Raw genomic sequence first — 22,663 nt, 5'->3', positions numbered from 1 at the left:
GCTCCTCAGGGGTCACACTCACTTTAAGCCCCGTAGGGACAAGCAGAAATGAAGGTTGGGGCAGGTCCAGGGAGCTGAGGCTTAGAGAGGCCAGGCAGGTTCAAAACCTTGGTTCAGCTGAGAGAGGTGGGATGGTTCAGCAGGGTGGGGGCTGCCGGCTCGAGAGAAGCCTGGCCGGGATGCATAGCAAGGCCCCGTGGAGCTGGTGAGGACCAGCCTTTGGGCTTCTTGAAGAGACAGTTGAGTGTGTTTGCTCTCTGAGTCTGTCTCTGAGGGCCCTCAAAGAGCTACTGTACCATCACCCTATGAACAGGAGTGTCTACACATCCCAGCTCCCCCTTCTAGTGTTAACAGTTAAATTTGAGGGTTAGAATCTGGAGTGGCCAGTGGCATCAGGGGGTTCACTGCTGAGCCAAGGAAAGAGGCTTGGGCATCAGCAATAGCTGGCCATCACAGACCGCTAGATGTCCCTGTAGAGACTGCACCATGGTGTGAGTCTACACGGTTGATGATGATGCTTGCCCATTGCACTTGGGTGTCCTTCCATGACCAGCTTTGGTAGGCAGTGGTCGAAAGCAGCAGCCGCCGCCACAGCAGCCGCAGCTGCCGCCGCAGCAGCCGCTGCCACCTTCATCTGAGAGTGTATGCTCAGCCCCTTGCTGTTTGTGTCTGAACTCCTAGGACCACTCTGCTGCCCTTGCTGCCTACCTGCTTCATCCCAGCATATCCTGTTGTGTCTCTCCTATACCATTTTCCCCATCAGCCCATCAGCCCATGACAAGCCTGCCCCCCAGTACTTCTAAGATCCAAGGGGAAAGCATTTTTCCACCTCAGTGCCCTTTGGACTTTTCCTGGGATGCTGAAGGCCCCATACCCATTCTCCCGGACATTGCGTGGCTGTAGGCAGAGGCAGTCTGCCAATTCCTGGGTCCCCAGCCCTATAACAGCCTTTGACATTTATATGGAGCTAGACTGCCTTTCTGGATCCTGCCCTCAGGCAACTTCGTCCAAGATGGGGACTATGCCTTCATAAGGCACCAGAAGCGACACTGGAGTCTCTTCTGGCTCGGTGCTTTCTTAAACTCCCATGGGGTAGGTCATCTGGCAGGGGCCTCCTTTGCCTTTGTGTCACTGTGGGCCTCTCTCCTCACCAAGTCTCTTTCTGCTTTCATCATTCAGGCCAGATGGTGTTGCCTACATTCCACCCCCGCCGCCACCTTCCAGAAGGGCAGGGGCCACCCTGGTACCAAAACAGCCAACCAAATGCCACCTTGTAGAAGGTGATGCCTAAAACAGACCTGGGTCATACCACCTGTACCCCCAGGGTTTGGAAACAGTGCCAGTCATGAGCAACTGCCACCTAGGTCTCCAGGAACTGTGTGAAAGGCCACCTTGGGCCTTGGCCTTAACACTAAGCATTGCTCTCTGGGCGCTTGGCAGCACCTAAGTACAGTGATTCACCCAGAGCAAACAAGCATTTGCGCCAGATGAGGGGCAGTGAACGCGGGCTCTGTTGATCTTCTGTCTGCAAATAAGCAGTAGGGCAAGCTGGCAGCGACAGAGACCCAGAGCCGCTTCTGATCAGTGGCTGCCGCTGGCCTCCCTGACGCCAGAGGCTCCCACCCTGGTCTTACCTGTCGACACCCTTCCCTTTGGGAATCCCGGGTGGCCAGAGATGCCACCAAACACCCTAGGGTGCTGAGGACAGTCTGGGTCTCACTTAGCTATAACATCAAGATGGCAAGCCCCCACCTCCATTCCTGTCTCGAGGGGCCCAGAAAATACAGGCAACATCAAGCTGGGATTTTACCAATTTTATTTCTAGACTTTTTGTCCTTTTTTTTTTTTCCTGGACCATGCTGGTCACATGTCCGTGCTGGGAAGCGCCATGGTGTGTCAACCAGAGATACATAAAGCCAACCTGGCCACCAGCCAGAGCCCCTCAAAGCCTTTCACATCACAGGGCAGACTCCATGGACCCATCACCAGCCTTTGGCCTTTTGGCCAAACCCTCACACATTACCATGGACACAGCGGCCCTCAAGGGTCCTGCCTGGTTCAGACTCCTCAGCTAGGCTGGTTGTGACCGTGGAGGTGACCATTTTGGTTTGGCAGCTTGCTAGGGAACTTGGGGGCCTGCAGCACTGCAGCTGGCTTCGCCAAGGCCAAGTCTTTAAATTAGCACAATGCTGTAGTTAACACAAAACAAGACAGAACACTAGAACCTAAGAGATTAAATGATGGCACCGGAGATGCAGAACAAATCCCTCCGGGCCCAGCAGCATGGTGACGTGCACAACAGGCCGCTACAAAAATAACAATATTGATAACTAACAAAGAACAGTACAGTTGCCCCGACTGACTGCTGTGATGCTATGTCCCAGATCAAATGAAGGGCCCAGCACGACAGGTGCAGGGGGATGAATGATTCCCCCATCAGGGTCCAGGAGGCAGACTGCCCGCCCGCCCGCCAGGCCCGGCATGGCTAGGTGAAACATGAGGTATTGTGAACAGGAACCTGTTTTTTTTTGGAATACAGCGGTTATCACATTAAGCCAAAATTGATCACAACTAAAAGAAAAGAAAACAAAACAAAAGTACAAAAAAAGGGCATCTGTAAATACACTCTATGAGGAAATTAAAACTTGAACATGGCAGTTTATGACATCATAAAAAACAAAACAAAATTGACTCTCCAATAGCAGCGAAAACAACGTGAAAGATACAAAGCGACGCAAAATCTGGTTCCGAGCGTCTGGGATGCTGGGAGTCATCGGTAGCAGCGCTCTGTGAAAGGAGCCACAACCTGTCCCCTGTGTGGTCCCTCCCCTCCCACTTCTCTCCTCACATCCTCTCTCCAGTCTTCTGCTCGCTACCTCCCTTCAACACTTCCTAAATAGGAAGACACAGAGCCAAGGCGTGCAAATTACCTACTGTTGCTGACTTGGGGGGCGGTGGCAAGAACGTGCCAGAATCAAACTCATTTGGAGTCCCCTAATTCTCCTCAGTTTGGATGGCTCTCCAATGGGGCCATTTGGGTTGGGAAAGTTAAGCGGACCAAATCCATATCTTTGTGTGGTTTTGGAGACCCCCACCCCAAATAAAGACCAATCTCTTAGACTTGGCACCAAACCTTTGCCAGCAAGGGCAGAAGGTGTGCGTCTGAATCAAAGGGTATCACGTTGCCTTAGGAGTCACACTGGCCATGGGCAGCCTTCCCAATAAATACTCTTCTGTAGCTGTTAAGTATAAATTAGACATTTTAGTGTTTAAAGCCTCCTGTGTGAAAGACTTAAGAGTCACCCCGAATCTCCTCTCTGTCCAGGTAACGTCACACGGTTCCTACTTCCAAACACCAGCTGCCACCAAAGCATCCTTTGCACTCAACTTCTCTGTGGGACAGATCCTGGCGGTGCGAGAACAGAGCTCTCTCTTTCTGACCCCATGCTACCAGCCCTACACACCTGTTGTGCGACCATCCAACCAAGTGTGTAGACATCCCCCAGCCATTCCATTAGAACCCCCGACATACGCGCGCGCGCGCGCGCACACACACACACCAGCCACACTGCCTCCAGCTAGCTGACCAAAAGTGCTTTGAAATGGAATGGTTCTGGAACATGGAGAAGGAAAACACAACAAAACAGAACAAACCACACACATGAAAGAAAAGCTGTGGGTTTAACCTGATGTGAGTGGGCTGCAGGGCCGTCAGGCAAAAACCAGCATCTCTTTAAACAGGAACTACAAAACAGGAAGATTACAAAAATAGAATATATTATGTCACTATCTTATCCCCTCTCTACTGGAGCACACTGCGTAGAGTGGGGTACTACGGCTGTGTTGCTGGCACTCTGTGAACCTGCAGGTTGGAGAGGGCAGAGGGCACATAAGATGAGCCCTGGAGGTGCCACACGCTATGAGACCGCTAGAGGTCGCACCAACCATCAATATGGTGAAGAGGTCCGCCCACCCCTGGGATAAAGCACGTTTCAGGTAACTGAGGTGACTGCACTGAGCAAGCAGGGGAGTGAGGCTGAGGGCTGTGCCAAAGCTGTGCCTTTTCAGCAAAGCAGAGTACATTTCTCTATCTAATAGCTCTCATCTACTTTAACAACGGTTTCCTGTATTCTTTTCCATCTTTTTTAAAGCAGTATTTCTCAAGCTTTTTTTTTTTTTCTTAAACACGTAAAATAATCAAAATCCTTCTGGAGACTTCCTGTGTGTTAATCCTATTCTTAGAACAGACAAGCACATTAATAGAAAACTAGTTGATTACTGGGGTACAGAATCCTATTTATAGCACCCCCCTCCTCCCTACAACTCAGGGCGATGCAAATCCTCTCTCTCTCTCTTGCTTTCAGGTATTTTTTTTTCTCTTTCACTTAAGTCAGAAAGGAGAAAGATTAAAGAAAAACAACCAACAAAGAGAACAAAACTTTCCCTTCTGGTAACAAAATGTCCCCAAGAGGGACCTAGTCAGGAGCACCCGGGCTGGCTCCTTGGTGGCAGCCGCCTGCCTGGTGGCCCTCAGATGTCCACGTCTCGCACGTCGGTGGGTGTGCAGGCCAGATCAGCCTCCTCCTCGGTGACCTTGGGGTCGGTGCTCTGCTGGGCCTGGCGCAGGCTGGACTCCAGAAGAGCTTCAATCTGCTCCTGGCAGGCACGGAGGCAGTCCTGGAGAGGCGGGCGGAGATGGAGGGGGTCCTTGTTTAGCCAGAGGCTGGTGGCCAGGGCCTTGACCTGCGAGGCAGGCTTTGCTAAGGGCAAGGCTTGAAGAAAATCCCCCAAGCCATCCCCCAATCTAATGAGCGGCGAGAAAGCTGCAAGGCGCTAGAGAGCAAGAGGGCCACAGGACAGCTGGCTATTATCTATGGGACACCCACCTGCTTGTCCACCCTAGGTCTACCCAGCAGATGGTCCTCCCCAGGCCTCTCACAGCCCTACATGGTATTACTCCCCACCCCCAATTCAAAACAGGGAAGGCCTGGAAACTCCTTTTTGAATGCACACTCTGTAGGTGGATCCAGGAAGACCCCAGCCTTCCATGAGCATCAGTGACAGGTTCTGCACGGCTGAGGAAGGCACCTCTCTAGGTTCCCCCACAAAGAGCATCTACGTCTCCCTCACAGCCATCGTCCCAGGGTGGTCTCCAAGGGAAGTCAGCCTCAGTGTCACCACTGGTGGAGCCTGGAATCCTGCTTAGATGGGACGAAGCTACATTCCCCTTCGTTTGATGAATATCATGGCTGAGGAGGGTGGCAGGGTAAATGGTCCCATTTAACAGATGTGGAAAGTGAGGCTCAGGTTTGGACCCACAGACACCCTTCCCTCTCTAAAGCCTGGGGGCTCCCACCTACCCACAGACCCTATTCTCAGTTCTCAGGAGCCCCAGATGCTCGGGGGGAAGGGGTCTGCATGCTTAACCACAATTGAGAGGTGCAGGAATTGGGGGGGGGTGTCCCTGTGGCTGATGCCATGCAGGACAGGGCAGCTGTCACACCTGGGGGCCTTCCACATGCCAGTGGCTCTGACCGCCATTGAACCTCCAGCTCAAGTTCAAACCAGAACTGGACTTTTGCCTGTCCTGTCTACGCCAGCTTGCAACGTCCTCGAGGACACCTTTATGGCCAGAGCTCCAAACACGGTCAGCCCGACACAAACCCCACACACAAAGAAAGTTCTAGAATGTGCAGAAGGTCTATACAGGAGTCCTTTGTGGACTCAACCACTCAAGACTATGCTGAGGGAGATGTGGTCCTGTTGTTGCCAGGCCAGGCCAGGCCAGGCCCTCGGCCTCACATGCCACCACCTCATACTTGTAACAGGAGCACTGCCACCACACCACAGTCCTCACACCTTTAGGATCCATGGTGTCTGGATGACCCCCAAATCTCAAGCTTGGGAAGAGGCTGGTAGGGACCCAGGTTTGGGTCCTGCTCACAGTATCTTGACAATGCAACCCACCAAAGTTCCCTAGCCCTTGCAGCTGTAGGTTCCTTTGATGAGACTCACTCACTCACCGGGTCACACTTGATTACTCTGGAAAGAAAGTGCGTTGTGCGGTAGCAGGAGAGAAAGTTGTTGGGGCTGCCCAGGTTCAGGCCTTGCATTGCAGCTACCACACTCCCAGCAGCTACCATGGAGGGCGGGTTGGAAATGAACTTCACGTCTGCAGCAGAAAGGGACAGAGGTGGCTGTGAGCAGGGATGGCCTCAGGCCTCGGATTCAACTCCTACCCCCAGCTCTTGGCCCAGCCTCAGGCGGTCCTCCCGAGCCTTCCCATGCCTGCAGCTCCCTTGGCGACCCCTAGGTGGCGCCAGATACACACAGTGCTGCAGCCTTGAGCCGGCAGCACTAGAGAGGTTCATGAGGGCTGTCAGCAACGCCTTGCCTCAAGCTTAAAAAAAAAAAGCTGAGCAGCAGACACTCTGCCGGGCATGCACACAAAGCCCTGGGTTCAATCCCCAGCACCTCAAGCAAACGCCGAGGGAGGAGGATTGGTCATGGCTGCTTTGCTCCTCAGAGTTGAAGGTGCTTTACACCTGCACTGGAGCAGTTGAGGCAGGAGGCAAGGAAGCTCACAATCTATTCCACAGCCAGCCTGGTAACACACCAAGGACCAGAGACAGTTGGTCACAACTCAGAAAGACAGCAGGAAGCTGCAGGGGTGACAGGACCAGGTCCTTCGAAAGCTAGGCTAGAGTCCACAGAAGGGATGCTCCCCTCTAGGACAGACTCTCAGAACCTTCCACAGAGCCATTTCTCTAGTTTTAAAACGCTGCCCTGCATCCTTTCTGTGTTGCTCTCCTGGTTCACTGGTCCCAGGTTAGGGAAGAGGACACATGATTCCAGATCAGGTAAACTGAGTGGGAGTATAGCCCCAGGCCAGGGTCCCTTTGGGGGGCTGCAGAATCTTGGGGAATGTCTCCTAAGCACAGGCCCCACTGGGAAGTAACCCCCAGCATAGTATTTCACCCACTGTTAAATGTTGGAGTCACATTCTCTCACAGTACTGCAGTGGGGTGTCATTTTAGGACTTCATCTGGGGTCACTAGGTTGCCCCCTCTTGCACCCAAAGGACTCAGCATCCCGAAGTTGCATGTCACACTGATAGAATGCCTCTCTGTACAACCCCACCACCTAAGATGAGCCCACAAGCTGCTTTCCTGTCACACCCAGCAAAGACATAGTGACAGGGACAGCAACTGACTCAGCTTGTAAATTAGGGGTTCCAGGCCAGAGGAGTGTCGGCTCTCAGCATCCCATTTTGTGTCACCCAGAGGCTGGGATCAAGGAGAGGGCCCAAGTGCTCAGTGAGCTCTGTGCAGACTACCCTAATAGAACATACAGCTTTGGCAGCCACACAGAACTGAAGACAGGACCACCCGGTAGCAAAGGGCTTAGCTCAGGCCAGTGAGTCCAGTGAACTGAAACCTTGGTGCGGAGTCAAGTTCAAATCACAGCCACCCCTTGTGCAGGGAGCGAGAGCAGCTGGCACGTGGCCTGGAGTCCCAGCCCCTTCCGAAGCTTTTCTCCCCCGCCCCTCCCATGTGCAGTGGCAAGATCCGTTATGTCCTGTAAGGAGCCCTAACACCTGCTTCTTCACACTGCCTTGTTGCTGCTGGCATAGCTGTCACCCGGCTCAGTGGCATGGCTGACACTTACCAACACCCTTCATTAAGCTCAGTTTCCCATTGTCTGTATCCACACAAGGGTGCACTCTGGCCACCTGTGCATGCCTGTGTAACAACCCCAAGCCTAGGCTAGCACACTGTTCACACAGCCGGGAACCCATGTCTAGGGGGATATCCGGAAGGGAAAAGTCATAGCCCCATCTCCTGTGAGGGGAAATCATGCCGTGTGGATGGAAGCTCTGTTCTGTTTCATTCACCATGATGTTAAGTTGGCCTCTTCCCAAAGTGGCCTCCTGTGACAAAGGAGCTGGTTGCTCCTGCAGAGGGACAAAGCCTCCAGCTCCCAGAACACTGGCCTACTGCAGTTTACCAAGCTGTCCTCCACCTCCACCTGTCTTTTAGGGGCTCTTAATGCACCCTATCATAGACAAAGGCCATACAGAAAGCTGGGAGAGCTGGGTCCTGCCACATAAAGATGCTTATTAAGGCTTATTGGCTTCCCTGGGGGTGCATTCCGGGGTCCCAGGAGGGGTACTTTGCTGCTGGAACCATCCTGGGGGAGGCTGTGCCACCACATCCCTCATGTTATCTCTGGGAAACTCTGTTGCTTCTCCGAAGCCACTTTCAGCTCCATAAAAGGCTGCCTAGAGCTTGCAAGGGCTCTGCTCTCCCCAGAGGAACCCCAGCCAGATGCCTCCCTGCCCGCTTGCCAGCAGGGCCGCCCCCGCCCCTTAGATCCTTCCAGGCTACTGGTGGCCTTGGCACTCCCATCTTCCACCTCCCTTGCTTGGTACACCTCTGGGGGAGGTGCTGGCACCCTTAGGAGGTTGTTGGGAGGCCAGGATCCCCAAATCCTCACACCAACAGCTGTTCAGAAACAACAGCCATGGAGACTGTCAGACAAGAGACGATGTCACGGAGATGGCAGCTGGGGGTGGGGGAGAAGGACATTACGTGTCCCTCTTACATCACAGGTCACCCAGCCTGAGCTGCAAACAGCTGTAGCATCTGAGGTCTGATCAGGACCACTGGGGAAGGGGGTCCTCAGCAGGTGGGAGAGAACGCAGGTCCTCCTCAGCATTGCTAAGCCTCCTGGGCAGGGTTCCCAGTTAGAGGCGGGGAAAGAGCGGTCAGATGTCGTGGTGCAGAACCACCCAGGGGCAGAAGGGTGTGTGTGTGTGTGTGTGTGTGTGTGTGTGTGTGTGTGTGTGTGTGTGTGTTCCTGCATGGTTGTTCACCCTGAGTTAAGTCACACTGTCTACCTGCAGTCTGGGACCTTGGAGGAGCCATAGGAAGATTCTTGTCTCTTGGTTTCCAAGCATTCCTCCCAGGGCTCAGGCAAAAAGAACTGGCCTGCAGCACCCCTGGTGGGGCCACTAAGTGCCTGAGCTGGCCACCCTGCACTGGGCTGTACTGTATCACGTGGGACTGGGACATGGCCATTTGCCTAACCCTTGTAGGCACCCCTGGCAGGTGACTGGCTTGGGAGAAGCTAGGAGGTGTGTGTGTGTGTGTGTGTGTGTGTGTGTGTGTGTGTGTGTGTGTGTAGCTGGGCATCCATGGGAACACAGGCAGGGCAGGAGGTAGGTGGGGACAGGAGCAGAGGCAAAACCCTTTTCAGAAATCATGCACTGGCCACACCACTACCTGGCAGTGCAAAGGTTGGCCCAAGGAGGCTTGGTCATCCTGTTAAAGGTCTCTACCCTAGCGGAGAAGGTGCCACCCAGTACCATCTACCCCCAACAAGCGCCCTGCACCCTGGGCTCAAAACGAAGAGGGGACCCTTCTAGGCTGTTCTATACATGGTACGGAAGACAGATGGGCAAGGAAAGGCATCAGCCTGGGAACTGAAAGGAGTCAGATCTCCCCGGGGAGGAGTGGGGGTGGGGGCCCTACCTGTGGCACAGAGGGCCACAAAGGTCTGTGCGTGCTTGCGGATGATCTGCTTGTTTTCATCTGCCTCTGGCATTTTGGAGAGGAAATGTTCGATGAAATCGTGGGGGGTCATGGCGGCCAGGTTCCATTTGAGCTTGTTCACTAGAAGCAGTTCCATTTGCTGAAGAAAATGGGGGGGACAAGGAGGGCAATCTGGTTGGGGGAGGGTCTAAAGAGTGGGGACAACCCAGGACCCCATATAGATAAACGACAAAAACGTGCATGTAGAAAGGACTACCAAGCTGCGAGACAAAAAGACCTCCCACCGCCAGCGCTGACCCCCGCGCGTCGCTAGGGGGCGCACCCCGTCCACATTTCAGAGCGCCTTCACTGCAGACATGGTGGGCAGTCCTGGAAAGTGGCGGGGAAGTGGGGGGGGGGGGAGGGCGGGCGTAGAGGTGGAATGGGTTTAGGATTCTGCCCACTGACACTTTGGTGTCGTGCAGTGTGGGTGCCTTCCATGGGGCAAGAGATCCGTCCGTGGATGGATGGGTCTCTTGCCACTTGCAGCTCCCACCACCTGGGGGTTGCGCAGCTAATGAGGGATTTCGGATTGTGGGGTCTGCGGTTACCAGCAGCTCCTCAGGCTGGATAGAGTTGTCAGTGTAGATGCACAACTTCTCCGCAGTCAGAGGAATGGTCTCCTTCATCTTGGAAGCCACGAACATGCAGGTGGCACCCAGCAGCTGCAGGCGGCTCTTCTTCAGGGGCTCCAGCGACAGGAAGCGGTCCAGGTAGTTCATGGCCAACGGGAAGACCTCCTCTTCGCACTTCTGCTCCTCGCAGACCTGCGGGGACACGGACCGTGACCGTTAACGGGGGAAGGGGTCGCTTTATGTGACCCCGCACCCTTTTCCTAGATTGCACAGAGTAAAAGGGTGGAGAGGTCTCCGAGAGGGGTCGCGGTGGCTAACTCCCCAGGATGCGCTCCTGCCCCGCGGATGCCTAGTGACCACCCACCCTGAAACTGAAAGGGAAAGTCCCTGGGCTGCTAGCGTGGCGGGGTGCGGCAGCGGTGGCCGCGGAGACCCTGACCTTTATTAAAATTAGGAGGCCACAAGCTAGGGAATCCCACCGCAGGGCTGGCGGGGCCGCCGGGGGCTGGGCGCCGCTCGCGCGCACGCGAGACACAAAGGTGGCGTCCGAGGCCGCCGCGCCGCATTTCCCAGACGTCATCTTTTCAAAAAATATTTAAAAATATTAAAAAAATAGCTAGGTAGCTAAAAACGGCCCGAAAATAACCATTGACCGACTCTTGATCCAAGCCGAGGGTCAGCAGCTCGGTGCACATTGTGGGGTGAGCCCCAGTAACTAAAACTCCGGGGGCCCCCCTTTTGCTGGGTGCGGGCGCCGTTTGCCTCTGCAAGGGCACCAAGACTCATTTTTAAAAATTATTTAAAAATATTTTGGGGCCTCTGAGCCTCCTACTGAACATGTGAAAATGTGCCTTGCCCCTAGCCCTCTGCTTGAGCTGAGCAGGTTCTTCCAAGTGCAGACCCTCGCGGGCGACGGTCAATCTCTAGTGACTAGGGGGCCACGCGACCTTGCAGCCTGGCGTTCTCTCTGGGCCAGGTAGTTTGTGCAGGGTGTCCAGGGGTCGGCTGATTGAACAAAGAGTCCCCCCAAAATATCCCTCGGACTGTCCAATTTAGTGACTCCCGGCCGTCACGAGGCTCCTCGTGCCCGTCCCAGTGCCCCTGCTGCCGCTCCCCGCCCTGCCCCCAATAATTAATAAACACTTTTGCTTTGCAATAAAGGAGCAAAGATGGCGCATAATACTGGCACGAGCGGCCCTTGCATACGTGTCCACGGATATTAATTTAAAAATCAAATCTATGCCCCCTCCCCCCCTCAGCTGGAGCTACGTGCAGAGGCTGCCCCCGCCGAGGCGCTGCAGGAATGGGGCGCAAGCGGGGGCCACAAAAGGAACCCAGCCCGCAGCCTCTGTGGTGTCCCTGACATCGTCCTCCCTTGAAGGCACTCCTCCCCGACTGCCCCCCACCAGGAAAAGGAATCCCCATTTCCCCAACTCCCATACCTTCCTCGTTCAAAAAGACCCGAAGTATCTATTTATTTTGAGAATCCCAAGTCCTAGAGACACACCCGGAAAACTCCGTGTCGGAAGGGAAGACATGGGCGGAAGGTATGGGTGGGGGCATCAAGTTGCCAGGGGGTCCCAAGCTAGCAGCCTGTAGCCCCTCACCTCCAGCATCCAGGTGGCCACGATTTTCCGCATGGACGGCACAATCTCCCTCTGCACGCACTTGAAGTAAGACACCGAGGGCGCGCAGGTCTCCTCCGTCTTGAGCATGGCTCGCAGTACTCGGTCGTTGAGGAGGTTCGTGTCCGGGTACGCGCGGCGGATGGTCTCCACTTCGCAGCACAGGAGCTGGTGTTCCATGGCGCGGCCGCCTGGGGAGGGCTGTGGTCTCGGTTGGGCTCCGGTGGCTGCTGCTGGCGCGCGCTGCCTTGCGCTGCCTTGCCTTGGTCTCTGGAGTGCGCGGAGTCGGCTGCTGTCTGCTACTGCGCCGACAGCCCTCTGGAGGCTGTAGGACTTTGCAACTTCAACAAAACTCCGCTGTAGTCCGTGTGACGTTACTGTTGTTAAGCAGAGATCAAAGCCGGGCAGAGAAAGGGAGGGAGGGGGGAGGGCCGGGGCGGGCGCAGGGGGAGGGGGCTCGGGAGCAGGGAGCAGCGAGCAGAGAGGGGGACAAGCCCAAAGCCTGCGCCCCCCTCGTAGATATGCAAATCGCCCTGACTGCTTCTGTCCAAGCTGGGAAAGAGCGGTGCATGGGGGTTGGGGGGGGGTCGTCTTCTTTCCCCAAGTGGGTCCCCCGAGACCTGTGGAGGTGGGGTGGCAGCGGCTCTGGACAGGACAGCTAGGGGGGAAGACCAGGCCACACGCAAGCCAGGGAAGAATGAATGGAGGGGGGCGTCCTGGGGGTGCAAGGACACCCCTATATTCCAGCCGGGAGAATGGGCTCGTTTCCGAGGACGCCACGAGTGCACCCACGGGCGGACCGATTGCCTAGAAATCCCGGCGTCCCCATCTTCTTTCAATTTCATTAACACGTGTAAAAATCAGGAACTGTATAACACGCGAAGATGCCGGACGAGCCCTAAACTCAAGTGCAGGCTCCGTCCTGGAGCACTGGGGGTCGTTGCAAAGGGCCAGAGGGATTTCTCTGAACTTTAAATGGTCTGCAGCCTAGCATGTGCTCGCTTAAAAGTAAAATAAAATAAAATAAAACCCCCCAAATCCCAGCAACAGCTTAAGATGGTGGCCATTATTTTCTTCATCTATTCCTCTTCGCTGGGGGTGGGATCTGCGGTTTGCCTTCCTCCAGTAACCGGGGTTCATCCTGGCCAGGGTCTGCCAGTATCCCCACCACCTCCGCCACTGCGGACGATTTATCCTAGAAAAATAAACCTTTGAAGGCTGAGACCCGATGAGCTCTTTCCCAATTTATTTATTTATTTATTTATTTACTTATTTATTTATTTAAGAAAACTAAATCGCAGCACGTATTAGTCGCTCTTCCAGAAACCGGACCACCGGAAACTTTGCGATTGGCTTCTTTGGGGGTGTGGCCGCCCCTCCACCTTTAGAACTGCAGCTGGGGGTGCATCCGTTGAGTTCCTGGGGCGTGGGGGTGGGCTAGTGGGAATCAAGACAAATGTGTGCACCAGTAAGGGGATACTTAAAGAAAACCTATAGATGTTTGTGAAATCCGAGTGGATTCCTAAGCGTCTCTAAAATTTAGAGTTAAATAAAGTAGTTTTTAGAATGAAGCGGCCTCACCACCCTAGTCCATTCTTTACGCCCTAATCTTTAAAAAGTGCTCACAATACCCAACCCCAAGTTAGGCTAACTAGTCACATATTTTCCCCGGAACGGTTTCGTGTCCCTAAGACTGAACGGAAAAACTGGGAAAGGAGCGCAGGGCGTCTAGGCGGCACCCTTTCACCTTCGGAGCTTATTTCTCCAGCTCCCCCTCCCCCCCACATTGGGGTCCCTAATGTCCAGGTCCTGTGGGACTATGATTCCACTGCAGCTACGAAGGTGGTGGGTGGCCCGGGCAGTGAGCCCACGCTGGTTCTGGTCACAGGCCCCGCCAAACCTGGGAACCTTAGCCTAAGCACGAGGGCGGCCCGGCTGCCTTTTCATTCATAAAATCCCAACCGGGCGGCAGTACACATGATTTATGGGACAGCGCGCTATCACCCGCGGCTGATTGCCTGCGAGCCGAGCTGGCTAGCCTAGCCAGGGAGCGCCACCGAGGGCAGCGGGGCATAAAGGGGCTCGCCCACCCGGCAGCACGAGCTGGCGACCCGCAGCCAGCACCCCCCACCACCACCACCGCGGGAAAGACCAGGAAACTGGAATTAGCATGAGCCAATCCGGACGCAGCGCTGTTACTAGGCGGACCGGGCAGATCTCCACGAGGAACTTCGTTGATCTCCGCACTCAGGGACGGGCGCAAAAGTGCAAGTCTGGTTGGCGGGCGTGCAGAGCCGTCCAGGAACCCGTGGGGGAGGCGCAGGAATTTGGGGCCCGACGCGGAGTGCCCATCCCCCATCCGGGGAACCCCGCTCGTCCAGCTCCTGAGCCCTGGAAGGGGATCTTTCCGGGACAACTGCTTTAAGAATCTCAGAGAAAGACCTTTGGATTTTTATTTTCCAGCGGAAAAAGTAACTAAACACACACACACACACACACACACACACACACACACACTTTTGCAATTTTAACTTTACATTGGCTTAAAACGCACACACCTTTAAGCAGGAACTGCACGCTCTGGGCTAAGTGTTCTGAGCTTATTTGTCGGTGACCTTTTGGAGACAAAAGGCCACTCGTCTAATAGAGAGGGGACCACGTTATTTGGAAAGAAAATCTCAATGTTAACTTTAATCCCCTTTCCTATTTCCTGCCTTCTCGATTCCCCCTCCCCCAGCTAAGGCCAGGGTTCCAGAGAGAGGGGGAGAGAGAGCGCTGGCTCCGTCGTAGTCTTGTGTTTGCTACTGTCCCTGGCTGTGGGAACTTCATTGAGAGGGGGAAGGGAGCGCGTTCATTGAGGAACCCGCTACTCGGCGCGGGGCTCCGGCGGGGTGCGGGGCCAGACGGCAACCCTAGGCCTCCCGCAGCAGCCCCTCCCGGAGAGGACGGGCGGTGAGCGAACGCACCTAGGCGGGGTCACCTGCAGACGCATACCTGGCGGCAACTTGAAAGGACTTGGCTGGTTCTGTTCCAGTTAGCTAGCCATTGTTAACTTAGCCTTTAAGTCGCCCGGGAAAACACTTCCGAATATGGGCCCCAAGGTTCCGGAGGTACTGCGGCTTACCTCTACGCACCCCGCAGGCGTTTTGGGGCGCGCATGGTAGCCCACGTGCTACGCGCTTGCTCCACCTAGGTTACCCTGAATTGATTCCAGGCACCTTTAAGCAAAGCACGGGTGTCTATGTTCAGCTCATGTGTATTTCTGAGACAGCCCCATCCCAGCTCCCGGAGCGTGCATTTCCAAGTTAGTTTCAGTCCCCCAACCCCAACTCCCGGATAGCATGCGCGCGCCATGCGATGAGGGACCCCGAGGGTAGAGAAGCAACTTTAGAGAGGGCTGTCTGCTCGGTCTCCTGCAATGAACGCAACACAGATGCTCTGAGTAGTAAGAACCCTAGAGTACTTCCGGGGTTTGTCGACTTTACGGCTCTGGCCCACAGCGGGTCGCAGACTGAAAGATGGGGGACGGGGAAACGGACATTCGGGCCAGGATGTGCCACCGGTGGTCAGGCAGCACCACGTGGCCCAATAGAGGGGGAGTGAATCCTCGTGTGATCCCACGGCGCAGCTGCTGGAAATGGGGGCACCCGGCCTTCGTCCGTCTGCACCCCGAAAGCGGTCAGGGTGCAGAGCCCCTCTGATTTGCTTCCTCAAAACCCAGGTGTCTCCATTCTTAATCCAGGCCAGTGGGGACTCTTAGGGGTTCCAGATCTTGGCGGGGGGCCCAAACAGGAAAGGCAAACAGCCCCGGGTTCTGGAAAAGGTCCTGTATCCTCACGTGCTGAGCCCTCCCCGGGGTCCTTGCTCCCTGTGGTGCTTAGTGGTAGGACGCGCGGACAGACCCCTGGCTGGCTTCTGCGGCCCCACAAACGCGCTCCAGGAGCCCTGGGGTCACGGCACAGGGCTCGCGAGGCCGCACCGCGCATTCCGCGCATTCCCGCCGGCCGGTGTTTCGCCGCCACGTGGTCGTCCTGAGCGCCGCGCTTACCGTAAAGTTTGGAGGCGACGCGCAGCAGAGAGACTCACGAGCGCCTGAGGACGCTCCCCAAGGTAAGGTGTGGAATTGCGTTTCTATAGAGGCGCTGAGCCGGCGGGGCCTCGTTGAGTAGGAACTGTCCTTCCAAGTTTATAAGAACTATGCTGCTTTGGCTCCACTGCTATGTGTAATAAGGTGGCTGACTGACCGCTTAAGGAACTGGACTGGTCATTGACAGCGGTAGAAGCCGGAAAGGAGCTACAGCCGTAGCTCCTGAAAGCTGAATTTTCATCATTATTGCAAGTCAGCTGTGGCTCAGGTCAGGGCCCTGTTGTCAGGAGGCTCATCTGGAGGGTGCATGACAAACAGAGAAATGTCCACAAACCCGCTATAACTGCTTTTTCAAAATAAGTAAGGTTTTTGTTCGTTTGTGTTTGTTTTCAAGACAGGGTTTCTCAGTGTAGCCTTGGCTGTCGTGGCCCCACTTTGTAGACCAGGCTGGCCTCGAACTCACAGAGAGCTGCCTGCCTTTGCCTCCCGAGTGCTAGGATTAAAAGAGTGGGCCACCACGCCGGGCTAAAATCAGTAAGGTTTAAAAAAGAGAGTTGGCTCAGTGCTTCAGAGTGCTTGCTTGTTTTCCAGAAGAGCAGAATCAGTTTCTGGAACTATCAGGCATCTACCATCAACCTGCCGTACGTACTCTTGTGGACTCTGAGGGTACCGTCACTCACACATGCACATGGACACAAATACTAATAAACAAACACATAAATAGAATTTAAAGGTAAAGATTTAGTTCACTTAGGGATGACAGGTTTTGGCCTTAACCAATGGGATGTCTGTCTCCACCACATGAAGTTCAGACAGTAGTTAGGCACTTTGTAATGGTTAGTTTTACTTGTCACCTTGACTCAACCTTGAATCACGTAGCTAGAAAGTCTCAAGAAGGCCAGTGAACATGGCTGTAGGCAATTGGGTTGCCTTAGTTGATGTGGGAAGACCAAATGTGAAAATGGGTGGCACATTCCCTAGGCTTGGGCCCTAGACTGATTAAGATCGAGAAAGGTAAAAACAAACAAACAAAATCAAGCATAAACAAACAAAACAAAGCAAAAAACTCAATAGCTGGGCATTGTGGTGCTGGTCTTTAATCCCAGCACTAGGGAGGCAGAGGCAGGAAGATCTCTGTGAGTTCAAGGCCAGCCTAATCTACAAAGTGAGTTCAGGACAGCCAGGACTACACACAGAAACCCCGTCTTTAAGAAAGAAAGAAAAAAAAAATGACAAAGGTAACCGAGCAACCATACATTTATTTGTTTATATTTTATGTGCATTGGTGTTTGCCCACTTGCACGGCTGTGTGAAGGTGTCAGAGCCCCTGGAACTGGAGTTATAGACAGTCGTTAGCTGCAACGTAGGTGCTGGGAATTGAACCTGGATCAGAGCAGCCAGTGCTGTTAACTGCAGAACCATCTCTCCAAGGCCACCCACGCCTTCAGTTCTCTCTGCTCTGGGATGTGATGTGACCAGCTGCTCCTGGTTCCTGCCACATTGACTTTCCTGCAGTAATGGGCTGCCAACCTGGTCATCTGAGCTAAAATAAGCCCTTGCTCCCCTCAGCTGCTTTTCCCCTGACATTTGGTCACAGAAGTAGAAATGAAGCTAGGACAGGCCTCATGGGAACTTGTCTGATTTGTAACATCTCAGAGTCCTGGAGAGGCCAGAGATTTTGAGGCCTTTTCTGGGACGTCACTCAACCCCTGCTCTGACACATGATCTCTTTGCCATCAGGAGCAGGGTAGAAGGTGCTGGTTGACCTTAGGAGCTCCATGACCCCTGTGTGCCCCGGTGTGGCTCTACTTCAGATGGGGTCGGCACCTGCCTGTCTAACAGCCTCGTACCTGTTCCAGTGGGGTGGAGGAAAAGACCTCCACCTTCCAGCTTTACCCAACAGATACTGACATTGCAGGCGTTAATGGGTCGGGAAACTGGAGAGCAGAGGAGCGAGATGGCAGGGTGGCCGTCCACATAGACCTGGGCACGGGCGTCTGTAATCCCAGCCCTTGCAGGGGAAGATGGGGTGCAGAGATTGGAGAGTCCGCAGAAGCTCATAGGCCCGCTCACTGCTTTAAATACCAGAGCTTGTGAGGCAGAAGCAAGAGGATCCAAGTTCAGGTTTAGCCTGGTCTGTGCACTGTCTTCTTGGCCAGTCAAGTTATCACACACACACAAAAAAGTCGGGCATGATGGCACACGTTTTAATCCCAGCACTCAGGAGGCAGAGGCAGGTGGATCTCTGTGAGTTCGAAGCCAGGCTTGTCTACAACCAGAGCTGTTGCACAGAGAAACTCTGTCTTGAAAAACCAAACAAAAATAAAAACAAACAAACAAACCCAAGCAAACCTAAAACCAAAACAAAGCAACCACAAAACAAAAAAACCAAGGTTAAAACCAAAGAGATGCTGTTACAAAGTGAGAAGTGAAGCAGACACCCACTGTGGTCCTCTGATAATTACACAGGAACTGTGCATACCAACACACACACACACACACACACACACACACACACACACACACACACACGAAGGAAAACCCAGGCATGGTGCCATGCATCTGTCACCCCAGCACTAAGGACACTGGAGCAGGAGGATGCTATATTTGGGGCCAGCCTGAGCTACCTGTGAAAGGGGAAAAGAAAAGTCACTTTAGAGCAGGCCACTTCTTTTCAGGATGTCTGGAAGTTGGAAAACATTTCTGCAACTACACAGAACAGTAATCCCTGGCAGCAATAAGCTGTCTCCACCTGTGATGGTTTCCCCTGCCAGGCCGTGGCCAAGAGTAATTAAGGTGATGTGCATAGGACAGTTAGCACAGTGCTGGCCAGTGGCGAGGGGCTGCTCTGTGCGTTCATTCTCGAGTTTGCTGTTGTGCACAGGGAAGGCTGTAGTGCGTGCCTGTGGTATGTGGAATTAATTAAACATTTTTTGGTTTATATTCAGAAAGAGAATTGTTAAAATGACTTCATGATGAATGAATCAAGGGTGGAATTTAAATCACAGAAGGAACTTTCAAATTGAAAAAAAAAAAGAGCTGCAGCCGCATGAATCTTTCGTTATCCTGTTTTGCTGTCTTCGGAAGCCTTAAAAGGCAGAGTAGAGCTGTACTTATTTCAGGGTTTTGGTTGGTTTGTTTGTTTTTTGTTTTTCCAAATAGGATTTCTCTGTGTAGCCTTGGCTGTCCTGGACTGGCTTTGTAGACCAGGCTGGCCTCAAACTCACAGTAATCCACCTGCCTCTGCCTCCTGAGTGCTGAGATTAAAGGCTGCATCACCGTGCCAGGCTTCAGTTTTGTTTTTGTTTTTGTTTTTTTTGTTGTTGTTGTTGTTTTGTTTTTTTGTTTTGTTGTTGTTGTTTTTTTTTTTTAGAGAGAGAATCTTAGTAGCCCAGGCTGGCCTTGAACTCCTGATCCTGTACATAACCTCCCAGCCCCCTCATTCCCCAGAGTGGAGTAGAGTTCTGTTCTGGACTGAAATCCTCAAACTGTGAATTCAGATATCCTCTGTTCTTTATAAGATGATTACCGTGAGTATCTCATTATAGCAAGGGAAAGCTAACACATCTTCAGAGACAATGTGTGTTCCCCTCATCTTTTACTAGCCTTCCTCCTCCTCCTCCTCTCCTATGGGTCCGGGTCTCATAAGGAGTTGGAGCCCCTCATTCTTCTGTCTCCAGTTTCCGGAGGCTGGAAGTGCAGGGTGGACCCCCATGCCTCATCCACTCAGTACTGGGTATGGAACCCAAGGCCACGTGTGTGTGCTGGGTGAGCACTTACCCATTGAGCTACAGCCTAGACCCACACTCATCTTGGGTTTTTGGTTTTGTTTGTTTGTTTTGGCCAAGAGTTTAAGCAGGGAGCTGGCGAAGGGAAGAACCAGAAAAGTTCTAGCGTAGAATTCAGCAGTGCAGCATACCCAGGGTGACTATTACAGGGCTATGGGACAGGGGACAGGTGGGACCTGATTTGACTGTGTCTGGGTCAGGGATTATAGACTGTCCCACCTGCCTGGTTCCTACCTGTTTTCTGTATCTTTCCCTCTTTTTCCTCATAGCCACCACCTCTGGTGTCATTGTCGCAAGAAGACCAGGGCACCATATTCAATGCTTTGACAAGCAACGTTGTTCTTGCCATGGAGTCAAAGCCCAAATTTGGAAAAGATACTCCAGACCTGTCCCTTGTCTGAAAAGCAGGGAGAAGCCTAATAGGTGCTGCCATGAAAGACAGGGCTGGGGTCAGTCACAGCAGCAGCAAGTAATGAATAAGGTGCAATGTAGGCTTAGTTTAAAAAAAAAAACTTTATTTAGGATCCTTAAACATTTCTACTTCCCTTCCAACCCACAAATCCAAGGTAGGGGAGAGAGAAGGTTAGTAACGAAGGGGGTTGTACACCTCTTTCGATGTAGTTCCTTGGGGGGAGTCTGGTCTTTGTCGTCAGGATACCAGCCGACCAGCAAACAGCAAACAACAGCAGTGGCTCCACGACATAGTAGAAACAGCAAGACTCTGCCAAATCGGCACGAGTCAGAAGAAGCGGCAAGACCAAAGGAGAAGTTCTCCGGAGCGTTCCTCTCTGCAAAGTGAAATGTAGAAAAGTGAAGACCAACAAAGCAATGTGAGCCATTGCAAAGTGTAGTGATGCAAAAACACTGCCCGTGGACTTCTGTTTATGCCTTCTCAGAGTCCACACAAGGATGTTTTCCAGCTGACAAAATCCAAGCCCCTCGAACGAGACAGCTTCCAGCAAAAACATCACCCACCCTCCCACAAGTCTGTTTTTAGCTAACAAAGGCCATGAGTCTGTTTTCAGTGATAGAAAAACATTCCCACATCCCACACTTTGGACCAAAACAAAAAACATATTCACATGACAGAACTGGGTTTTTAAAGAAACCAGAAACTTCCACTTCAGTCCAACAAATGTTAGTACTAAGCTGTAGGAATTAGTGTGCCAGTGTGTTTACGTGTGTGTGTGTGTGTGTGTGTGTGTGTGTGTGTGTGTGTGTGTGTGTACTAGTGTGTGCAGTGCTTGCAAAGGTAAGAAAGGGTTTCAGATTCCCTAGAACTCAGGTTGCAGATGTTGTCAGCTACCATCTGGGTACTGCCACATCTTTTTTTTTTTTTTTTTTTTGACACAGCATTTCTCACTGGGATGGAGCTAGGCTAGGCTGGCTAACCAGCAAGTCTTAAGGGCTTCTGCTGTCTCCACAGCGATTACGGGCAGTTGCCACAACACACACCTGGCTTTATTCATTTTATTGTTTTCTGAGATGAGGTTTCTCTTTAATTTATATTTTGGTTTTTCGAGACAGGGCTTCTCTGTGTAGCCTTGGCTGTCCTAGACTCACTTTGTAGACCAGGCTGGCCTTGAACTCACAGTGATCTGCCTGCCTCTGCCTCCAGAGGGCTGGGATTAAAGGTTTGCGCCACCATGCCCAGCTGGGGTTTCTCTTTGTAGACCTGGCTGTCCTGGAACTCTCTGTGTAGACCAGGCTCGCTTCAAACTCACAGAGATCCACCTCCTCTTCCTCTCCAGTGCTTATATGAAAGATGTGCACCAGACAACCCACCTTTTGTTTTAATTTTTGAGACAGGGTCTCACTGTGTAGTCTTGTAAAAGTTAAGTAGAGTTCTTTTTACTAACCATTCTAGCTCCCAAGTAATGACTTGGAGAGCTATTACATTGTGAATGAACCTTAGAGCACTAAGCTGGGCAGATACTCATTTATTCTAACCTGTCTTCACTGGTCTGGACTATTTCCCAGCCACATGTCCCTGTTGTCTGCTTTATCTTTGTCCTCATGGTGACCTCCTCATAATCTCCTCCTCAGTCTTCTCCTCCCCAACTTCTTTCTCTGGTCCCTCCCTGAGACTCCTTGACAAGGATCAGAAGCCCTAACTCTCCTGCCAAGCTGGATGGATGTGTAGATGTGTGTGAATTGCTGGCTAGCTTTATGCCAACTTGACACAAGCTAGAGTCACTAGAGAGAAGAGAACCCCAACTGAGAAAATGCCTCAATAAGATTGGGTTATACGCAGGCCTGTAGGGTATTTTCTTAATTAGTGATGGGTGTGGGAGAATCTGGCCCATTGTGGGTGGGGCCACTTCTGGACTGGTGGACCCAGGTTCTATAAAAAAAGCAGGCTGAGCAGGCCCTGGGGGAGTAAGTCAGTAAGCAGCACTCCTCCACGGTCCCTGTGTCAGTTCCTGCCTTCAGGTTCCTGCCCTGTTTGAGTTCCTGTCTTGATTTCCTTCTATGATTGACTAGATGTGGAACTGTAAATGAAATACAGCTTTTCTTCCCCAACTTGTGTTTTTCCATAGTGTTGCATGACAACAATATACATACATACATACATACATACATACATACATACATACATACATACATACATACAGCCTCCTGAGTCTGTTCTGTGTTGCTTGAGATTCATCTATATTTATGTTTCTAACCATTTGTTATCGGATAACCAATCAAAAGGCTCATTCATTCCTGGGGAAGACTGATTCTCCCCCTTTGAGCAGTTATTAATTGCCTGTAGCTCTTCATCTAGCTAGATTTCCCCCATCCATGTTGGCATGTCAGCTGGTGTTGTCATTGTTCGGGTCTCGTTTAAGCAGCCACACTGTTGAGAGTTGGAGGGTGTAGCTTCCGTGATGTAGGCTGAGGACACAGCCTTGGAGTTGACTTCCTGGTCCTCAGGATTGTGTCCTCCGGGTCTTACTGTCTTCCCATGGTGGCTCCCGACCCTTCAGCTTGGGTGTTGTGTTGTAGCTGT

General features: G+C 52.7%; 1 protein-coding gene across 2 annotated transcripts; it reads right to left on the bottom strand.

The window, feature by feature from the left end:
* Positions 1–1,799: 1,799 nt before the first annotated feature.
* On the bottom strand, positions 1,800–12,165 carry CCND1 (cyclin D1). 2 transcript variants are annotated; one of them, XM_084757150.1, is made up of 5 exons: positions 11,776–12,165; positions 10,145–10,360; positions 9,534–9,693; positions 6,024–6,172; positions 1,800–4,743 (listed from the first exon to the last, which is right to left on the bottom strand). In XM_084757150.1, exons 1-5 carry the CDS (start codon positions 11,971–11,973, stop codon positions 4,531–4,533), a joined length of 936 nt encoding a protein of 311 aa, XP_084613276.1. In that variant the 5' UTR covers positions 11,974–12,165; the 3' UTR covers positions 1,800–4,530. The 2 variants fall into 2 exon arrangements, with proteins under 2 accessions (XP_084613276.1, XP_084613277.1); XM_084757151.1 differs by having other exon boundaries at positions 1,800–4,677; positions 11,776–12,160.
* Between the last annotated feature and the right edge of the window lie 10,498 nt (positions 12,166–22,663).

The sequence above is a fragment of the Acomys minous genome, assembly GCF_964271855.1.
Source record: "Acomys minous genome assembly, chromosome: 2".
In the NCBI taxonomy this organism is placed as follows: domain Eukaryota; kingdom Metazoa; phylum Chordata; class Mammalia; order Rodentia; family Muridae; genus Acomys; species Acomys minous.
The sequence above is the reverse complement of the archived record's forward strand: the minus strand, read 5'-3'. Positions and strand labels throughout refer to the sequence as shown.